The 9,266-nt window shown below is 44.2% G+C and overlaps 1 protein-coding gene across 1 annotated transcript; it reads left to right on the top strand.

Annotated features, from left to right (window-relative positions):
- Positions 1–1,814: 1,814 nt before the first annotated feature.
- Positions 1,815–8,589, top strand: NKX3-1 (NK3 homeobox 1). Its single transcript, XM_039354206.1, has 2 exons — positions 1,815–2,761; positions 5,751–8,589. The coding sequence occupies exons 1-2, from the start codon at positions 2,473–2,475 to the stop codon at positions 6,152–6,154; spliced, it is 693 nt and encodes a 230-aa protein (XP_039210140.1). The 5' UTR covers positions 1,815–2,472; the 3' UTR covers positions 6,155–8,589.
- The last annotated feature ends 677 nt before the right edge of the window (positions 8,590–9,266 follow it).

A 9,266-nucleotide genomic window follows, 5' to 3' on the forward strand; every position in this document is an offset into this window, starting at 1 on the left:
CTCAAAGGACCGGCATTTAAACAGCTCAATACTCTTTGGGATACTTAAGAAATAATGTCAGTCTTCAAGACATTCTTGAAGTTGATCCTCTCCGGTCATTTCCCTGGTTGAAAGACCATTCCTACATCTGGCTTTTAACACAGAGTATTTTCTGTATGTTTATTTTGGGCTGGATGGAGAGCGTTCCCACCAGAAAGCAAGATAATTTTGAGTTTATGATGACTGCTACCTCAAAGGAAGCTTAAATACGGGGGGAAAAATCTACTTGAGATTTTGAGGGGTCCTTGGCACTCGCTGAATTTGGTTGTTTTCTTGCAGATGTTTCATCACCCAAATGAGGTAACATCTTACCTAGTTTGGGTAATAAAACATCTGCAAAAAAAAAAAACCCAACCAAGCTCAGAGAGCACCAAGGACCCTACAGTCCTTTTCCTCCTCCTCCTCTTCCTCCTCCTTCCCCCTTCTCCCTCTTCCTTTCTCCTCCTCTTTCACTCTACTAACCCCATTCCCTTCTAGCACAGATAATGTTACTTAGTTAGGTATTGAAACATCTGCAAGAAAACAATCAATATCTGCAAGAAAACAATCAAGCTCGGATCCCTCGTTTCAATTCTGAGCTACAAATATTCTCCTTTGTTGTTGTTGTTGTTGTTGTTGTTAGTTGCGAAGTCATGTCCGACCCATTGCAACCCCATGGGCAACCTTCCTCCAGGCCTTCCTGTCCTCTGCCATCTTCTAGAGTCCATTTAACTTCACACCTACTGCTTCAGTGACTCCATCCAGCCACCTCCTTCTCTGTCGTCCCCTTCTTCTCTTGCCCTACATCTTTCCCAGCATCAGGCTCTTCTCCAGGGAGTCCTTCCTTCTCATTAGGTGGCCAAAGTACTTGAGTTTCAGCTTCAGGATCTGGCCGTCTAAAGAGCAGTCAGGGTTGATCTCCTCTAGGACTGACAGGTTTGAACGCCTTGCAGTCCAATTTGTACCAGATCTAAGTAATGCTCCTGTTTGAAAGGAGAAGGAAAGAATCACCTTCTATCTTAATTTAGAAATAAAGACACTGCAGTCAGTGGAGCTTGTTTCCAGCTTAAATACATTTATCTGCCTTTCTCAATTTGTGCCACTGCGAACCATTGCTCAGTGGTAGAGTATATCCTAGTAAGGTGAACAACTCAGGGTCCAGGGGTATACACAGGTTCGAGAGTCACATTGTAGGGAAGATGGTCAGCATAAAAAATTAATAAAAATAATATAAATATATACAGATGACAATATTGGACTACAGTACTCAACAGATTCCCTTCGGAAATCTTTTTCGTTTTTATTTATTTATTACATTTATATGCTGCCCAGCTCACTTCCAGATGTGATGTATCCTTAAGTTGTCACTGTAGAACTGTCCCTTCCTACAGAAACACAAAAATAAGCTCTCCATTGTGTTGGGTTCCCAATGCTCGGGTATAGCTCCCATAATCTTAAGTCAGCGTGATGGACATGCCTACGTGGACAGCAGACATTGTAGCCCTATGGATCTGGAGAGGTTCAGAAGGTGAGGGATTGTGCAAAGATGTTTTTAATTATTATTATTATTGAATTGGGCTTCCCCTTTCTTTCAAAAGCACTGTTGGAACAAAACACTGGGTTTTGGTTTTTTTTTTTTTTCAACTTTGGGATATCTAAAAAGCAAGCACCCGGTCTTATTTATTTCTGAGTTGGAGGCCAAATGCCAAAGATATTCTGCCAGGAGAAAAATCTGAGTGAATTGGAGAGCGGGGTGCTTTTTGTGATAAGCCCAAGAGAAGCTGCAAATCCTCAGACCCTGGTATGGACATTCCACCTTGAACTCCAGGTGAGGCGACAAGGTCCTTCTCTCCTCCCAGGCAGACCCAGGAGAAGATCTGCCTGACAGACCCACAGAATGCTCAACGAGGTCAACGGGACTGAGCCCTGAGCAGAGGGCAACCTCCCCGAAGCTTCTACCTCTGGATAGGCTTAACATGAACTCCCGCCGTCCCAGTCCACCGGGATCCTGAAGTCCCACGCAACTGGAGGGCGCCCGCTTGGGGAAGGCCGGAGTAGGCAACCGAGAGGTTGGAGTGCGCTTGCCTTTCAATACCCGGAGAAGCGCGCCCCTGAACCTCGCGAGTGCATTTCCTACAAACTCCCCTACGTAGTAGCGCTGTCTCCAGGGTCCATCCCTTGCAAAGCATCTCGCGCAGGGAAAGAAGGAAGGAGGGAGGGACGCGCTGGCCCGGAGCGCACGGCGGAGATCACCGGGGGGCCCGGCTTGTTGGGTGGAGAAGCCCACGAGGCGTATCTCGGGCCCGGAGTCACCAATCCCCAGCGAGGAGGGCTCACCGCCTCTCCGCCCAGCTACATAAGCGACCCTCCCGACGCGCGGGGAACCTAAAGCGCACGGGCTTGCCAAACTTTGCGCGGAGAGCCCGGGCGCCCCTTTGCGCGCCAGCAAGGCTCATGCAGAGCGCCCAGCAGTGCCTTTCCCCCCGCGCCCGCCCGCCGCGGCTGCCGCTGCCCGCAGATGGGGGCGGCGGAGCCACCCTGGACCCCCCTTCCAAGCAGTTGACTTCGTTTCTCATCCAGGACATTCTGCGCAAAGGCGACGCGCGGGAGACTTCCAGCGCGGAGCCGAAGGCAGGAAAGGCGTCGCGCCCGCCTCGTTCCCACGGAGCTTCTCCCGGGGAGACCAGCTCGAGCCGCCTCCTCCCTCTCGGGCCCCCCCGAGCCTCCGAGACGGACGCGACAGGTAAGATTAACTCCGTGGTTCCTGCAAACGGCCGCGTCCTCACGACATCCTGAGCACGACTCTTCTTCCACTCTGGATCCCTGCCTCTACTTCCCCCGCGGCCGGTCAAATGGTGTCAAAAAAAAAAGGAAAAAAACGGGGGGGGGGGAACGGACCCTGGGAGCATCTTTTCCGACTAATCCTTGTGACCAAAAAGTATCACCTGTTACGCCTTCTGAGGTTTTTTGGTCCTTCTGTTCCAACATAAGCGTCCTACGTTGTGTTAGAATGTACTGTGTTGGCAGCAAAAACCGTAAACGAGCAGGTAACATGAAAATTCAGAGAATCCGGATACCCAAAACTTAGTGCCTTGGGCAAAAGTGGCTCCTATGTTGTATAGAACAACAGAGTTGGAAGGTGCCTTGGAGATCTTCTAATCCAACCTCCACTTGAGCAGGACACCCTATAGCATTCTAGACAAATGGCTGTCCAATGTCTCCTTTAATACGTCCAGTGTTGGAGCACCCACATCTTCTGGAGATAAGTTGTTCCACTGGTTAATTGTTCTCACTGTCAGGAAATTTCTCCTTAGTTCTAGGTTGCTTCTCTCCTTGATTAGTTTCCATCCGTTGCTTCTTGTCCAGCCTTCGGGTGCTTTAGAGAATAGCTTGACTCCCTCTTCTTTGTGGCAGCCCCTCAAATATTGGAATACTGATATCATGTTACCCCTATACCTCTAAATAAGAAATAGGGGAAGTTGATAAGATAAGTTCAAATCTTTTCAAGATTGCTGGGCAAGTTGAGATGACTGCTTATTTAGAATAGAATAGAATAGAATAGAATAGAATAGAATAGAATAGAATAGAATAGAATAGAATAGAATAGAATAGAATAGAATAGAATAGAATAGAGCTGGAAGGGATCTTGGAGGTCTTCTAGTCCAGCCCCCTGCTCAAACAGGAGAACCTATACTCTCTCAGACAGGTGAATGTCCAGTCTTTTCTTTAAAATCTCCAGTGATGGAGTGCCCAGAATTTCTGGGAGTAAGCTGTTCCACTGATTGATTGTCCTCACTGTTAAGAAGTTTCTCCTTAATTCCAGGTTGCTTCTCTCTTTGATCAGTTTCCAACCCTTGTTTCTCGTCCTTCCCTCTGGTGCTTTGGTCCCCCTCTGCCTTGTGGCAGCCCCTCAGATACTGCAACACTGCTATCCTATCTCCCCTATTTCTTCTTTTCCTTAGACTAGCCAAACCCAAGTCCCGTAGCCGTTCTTCGTGTGTTTTAGTCTCCAGGCTTTTGATCATCTTAGTAGCTCTTCTCTGAATTTTTTCCAAACTCTCAACATCTTTTTCGTGATAAGATGAGAGTATCTCAGTATCTCTTGTAGGGTTTGTGTGTTGGGGATGATAAATATGTCCAGAAGAGCTATTGTGCTCTCTTTGGGGAAAATGGTCCCATTATGAAGTGTTGCGCTTGGAAGATTCATGCACAAATCTAAAGAATTCTCTGCATCAGAAATTACAGAGGTTTCATGTTCTTCTCATTGTTACTGTCTTGGCTGTTATTTGTACTTAATTTCTTTCTTGTACGGAGTTTTAAGAGTTTTAGTTGCTTGTATGATTGTTGATTAAGGATGGTTTGAGATAGGTATGTAAATTAAATACATATATACAGAGGTGATGGGAGAGAGGCCTGAGCTGATAGACTTCAAACTGCTTTTATGGAAATGGCTTTCTTTTTGCCAAATTGTTTCCCATACAAAAAGAAACAGCAAAAAAAAAAAAAATCCCCTAGTAAAGTGTGAAGAAAAATTCCATGGGCCAGGTCTCTCCACGTCTTCCAATCTTTCACTACTTCTTTGAGTTGTTTTACTAAGCTCTGGCTATTATCAGAACACTTGGGAATCACCTGGTGTAATTTGTAGGAGATGAAGTTGTTAAAATCATGGAAAATGAATCCATCAAAGAAAGTTAATCATCATGGTTTAAATAAACGTCCATGTCAAGAGGCAGTCTATCTGTAAATAACAGGTGCTGTAGGCATACAGGGAAGGAGGACTCCATGCCTTGGTTGCTGTGGGTTTTCCAGAAGTATTTTAACTGTGGCAAAGTGGGTTAACAGTACATTGCTAGACCAGCTCAGCTGCTACAGGAAGAAGCTCATAGGATAAGTAGTAAAATCCTTTAACAAGTATCCAGTCAGTAATAGTATCATTTTTCCTTTAAAACTACTATAGAAATGGGCCTATTCAAAGTATTTGAAGCTCGTGGCAAATTTAGGATGTAAAATGCTTTGAACACATGCCCATTTCCATGGATAGGGTCTCCTTTTGAACCACTTCCAAATAGATGGTTCCTGATTTTCCCAATACAAAAGCAGTGGTTAGCTTCACAAATTGCACAAAGCTGTCATATGGTTTATTCAATTCTGGTGTGGTATAATGTACGAAGGAAGTCATTATGGTTTGTTAACTATGGTTTATGTGGTGAATCAAACAATAGTGTTTCTTCATGGATTAGTATGGCTGGCTTTTCACTTTGCACTAGGCCAGGGGATAGGCAACCTTGGCTCTTTTATGACTGGTGGACTTCAACTCCCAGAATTCCTGAGCCAGCATGAGGGAAACTTTGGCCCCTTCATGATTTGTGGACTTCAACTCCCAGAATTCCTGAGCCAGCATGGCTCAGCTTGAAAACCTCTGCCTTTCCCCTCAGCATGGCTGGCTCAGGAATTCTGGGAATAGAAGTCCACGAGTCATAAAAGAGCCAAGGTTGCCTATCCCTGCACTAGGCCATAGCCTAACCATGGTTTGCTCAATAAAAACCCCTTTGAGTGGGTTGCCCAACCTGCTAAATTAACCCAACAGTGTTATGGTATGGCATGCAAGGTGCAATTCCAGTATCCATATGTTTGTGCCATCTTTTTGTCCTGAGTGAGGTGAGGTAAAATTGCCTGTCCTCTTTTGAAGAGCCGTTGCTGAAGTTGTATCCATCTTTCTTCCTGCCTGCTAGATCCAGATGTCCATCAGCCAAACTGTGAGCGTCCCTCCAAATCCTTCCTGAGAGTCCCCAAACAGCTGAAGCGTTCACGGGCAGCCTTCTCCCACAGCCAGGTTCTTGAACTTGAGAGGAAGTTCAGCCACCAGAAATACCTGTCTGCTCCTGAACGAGCTCACCTTGCCAAGAATCTGAAGCTCACCGAAACCCAAGTGAAGATCTGGTTCCAGAACAGAAGATATAAGACCAAGAGGAAGCAACTGGCATCTGAACTTGGAGAACTTGAGAAGAACTCGCCTCTCCCAGTCTTCAGAGAGAACCATTTCTCTAGGGCTACCCTAGCACTTTCCGTCTACCACACCTATCAGTACAATCCATATTTATGTTATCTGAATGGCTGGAGCCCAATCTTTTGGTAAATAATGCTGTCAATGACCCAGGTCGCTCAGGGATGTGTATGTCCCCTGCTAACTCTGCTACCACCAAACCGATTGCCCAGGTAGACTTTGCAGAGAGATTTGGTCAATCTGTTTCTTCCTCCACTTCCGGGTCACTGCAGGGTGTCCTCTTCTCACTATCCATGTTGAGGGATTGTCCAAAGAGCAATCATGAAAGCAGTAAGGTGGTTCTCTCTATTTTCTCAATGCTAGGCAATCACACACGCCCGTTAACATATCGTGAAAGAATTGTGGCATCCTGACAAAGGCATTCAAACACGAAAGCCCAAAGCACCCCTTTCCAGAATAAACTAAAAACTCTGGAGAATGGTAATAACAAAGATACCAGATTTCAGCCCTGGTTAGTTAGGCAGGATCAGACAACCTAGCAGTTATCAGTCTCAACGAAGGATAGCATTTGAAGCTCAGGTGAAATGAGGTGTCCTTGGTGCTCTCTGGTTTTCTTGCAAGTGTTTCATTACCCAAACGAGGTGACATCATCAGTGCTAGTTATCAGTCCTTTTTAGACTTGAACCTCCACCTTAAATGCAATTTGGCCTATAAGGACCCTCTTCCTTTTAAACTGAATCTTGTTCAGTGGATATGCTTTTCTAGAACACCATCTGAAAGAGGCAGATAAATGGGTTGGAGAATGCTGACCAGGTTCTCAAGGGGTACAATGTAGTTAGCTTGGTTTCAATATGGAGTTCATTTGTAGATATTTTTCAGGCTGTAGGCTGTCTCCCCATTGTGGCATCCATTACAATCATCTGAAACCTCAGATTGTGCATCCCTGATTTCATGTATTGGATGAACCATTATGGTGTACAGGCCATGGTAGGTAGTCTCTTGTAAAATGTGAATCTAGACAATCATGGTGTACTCAAAAAACGATGCACAAAACAATCCCTGGTACAGCTTAAGGTGTGAACCCAGTCCTTGTACATCTGGAACTTCATGAATTTACTACCAGACATAGTAGAAAATTTGGGGTTTCTTTGATTTGGTATAAGACAAGTTTCCATTTTTGTGTCTTGCTGCTTTATAGTTTAAATTAGTCTAGGTTCTGGTAGCTTCTAAACAGCTTCTCATAAACATATCATCCCAATGGGGAGATTGCATGGGCTGAAATGACCCTGGAAAAGATTTAGGGTGTTGTGTGAAACAGCCAATCTAATGCCTGTCAAAGGTAGAATGCCTCCCTGTGCTTTCATCTAAGCCACAACTAGCTGTTCACGTTGTTCGGTGGCACTTCTGGTTTCTGAACTCTAAATTCCCTCATTTAGTAGATGGATACATAAGTCAGGGCGAGCTTTTCTTGTACAATCCTAACATGGTGTCCTTCAAGCATGAGGATTCATCAAACTGCTTCCGTGCGAGTAGAACATCACCTGGCATCATTTTTGAATGAAGTGCCACTTGAGGTTGGTGGTCTGTGGTGTTGAAGGGATCCTGGGTGATGATGCATCAGCAGAGTGCCCAGGTTCCCTTCTCTGGAAGCCGATGAAATTGTTTCTTTAAATAAACATCTTTTGGCGGTGTTACTCTAAATAAATATCTTTTCGGGTGCAAGGCAGAGTGTGCATCTCCTTTTGATTCCAAGCAGGAAGAAATGGGATTCAGCTTTTAGAAGGTGATGGATATACTGAGACAAGCATTTTTTTCTAGTTTCTGGATTAAGGTGAGCAATCTTCCTTACTATGAGTCCAGTGACTTAATTTTCCAGGTTGAATAGCACTGCTACAGTAATTATTGTGAGGAAGGGGGCTGAAGAAAATTGGACATTCTCTCTGTGCATTATTAATTTACTTCTGGGAATATGGGCAACTTATATTCAATTTCAAGGTGTTTCAGGGCTTGGTAAAAAGAGATTCCAAAGCCACATACTCATTGAATTAGGTAGGGCCACCCTGAGACCATCAAGTCCAATTCCTTCCTCAGATTCAAATATCCATGACTGAGCTGCCAGGAACATAAACTTAATTATCATGTCCACTGCCTAATTACTCTTATTAGGAGGGGTTTTTTCTTAATACTTAACTGGAATCTTCCTTCTTTAAAGTTGAAAAACCATCTTTCCATGCTTTTCCTTAAGATGCTGTCAAATGCAATCACTTTATCTCATTTGTGGATTTTATAGCAGATCCAGATGATGATCATATATCCCGTTTGAAATTCTCATCCCTCTCCTGATTGCTTTGTGTTTTGTTTTTTTCTTTCCACACAAACCAAATAATAATCCAGTCAGGAAATTTCTGTGTTTTTTTTTCTATAGATGTTTTGACATGAAATAATCTCTATGAGGAATGGGGTGGGGAAGACAGGAGAAATGTAATGCAAGCTTCTCATGTTGTGTTTTTGAACCACTTTACAAACTATGCAAATTCATCTATCCATTAAAAAAAACTAAACACCAATTTTCTGAGTTTTGCTGTGCAGTTTGTCAAGTTTAAAAGCAAATCTATTAGAAAGCCTGCGGCAAAGTGAATGTACTGTATGGTGCTATACTGCCATAAGTAATTTGCAGAAATTATATTAGGGACAATAGTCAAAAAAACTATGACCACAAGGTAAAATTACAAAGAAAAAAGTGTATATGAGTGAAGCTCAGATCAAATCATTTTAAATCTCTATTACAGTCAGAGACCAACATAATGTGAGTGAAGAAACAAGTATAAAAACACACACAAATCTAAATGTAAACAGGAAAAAAAACCATAGAACATAGAATAATGTTGGAAGGGACCTTGGAGGTCTTCTAGTCCAACCCTATGCCCATGGCTGGAGACCCTATACCAGGGGTCTGCAACCTTGACAACTTTAAGACTTGTGGACTTCAGCTCGCAGAATTCATCTCCCAAAGTCACCCAGCTGCCTTTCATGGCTAAGGTAAAATCTGAAATTATGATCTGCTTTCTAGTGTGGCGCCTTAACCCCTAGATCAGTTTGGTCTAGTAGTCTTTTGGTCTGGGGCAGGGGTAGGCAACCTTGGCTCTTTTATGACTCATGGACGTCAACTCCCAGAATTCCTGAGCCAGCATGGCTCAGCTTGGAAACCTCTCCCTTTCCCCTCAGCAAGGCTGGCTCAGGAATT

The sequence above is a fragment of the Crotalus tigris genome, unplaced genomic scaffold (genome assembly GCF_016545835.1).
Source record: "Crotalus tigris isolate CLP2741 ecotype Arizona unplaced genomic scaffold, ASM1654583v1 scf7180000018549.3470463, whole genome shotgun sequence".
Classification (NCBI taxonomy): Eukaryota; Metazoa; Chordata; class Lepidosauria; order Squamata; family Viperidae; genus Crotalus; species Crotalus tigris.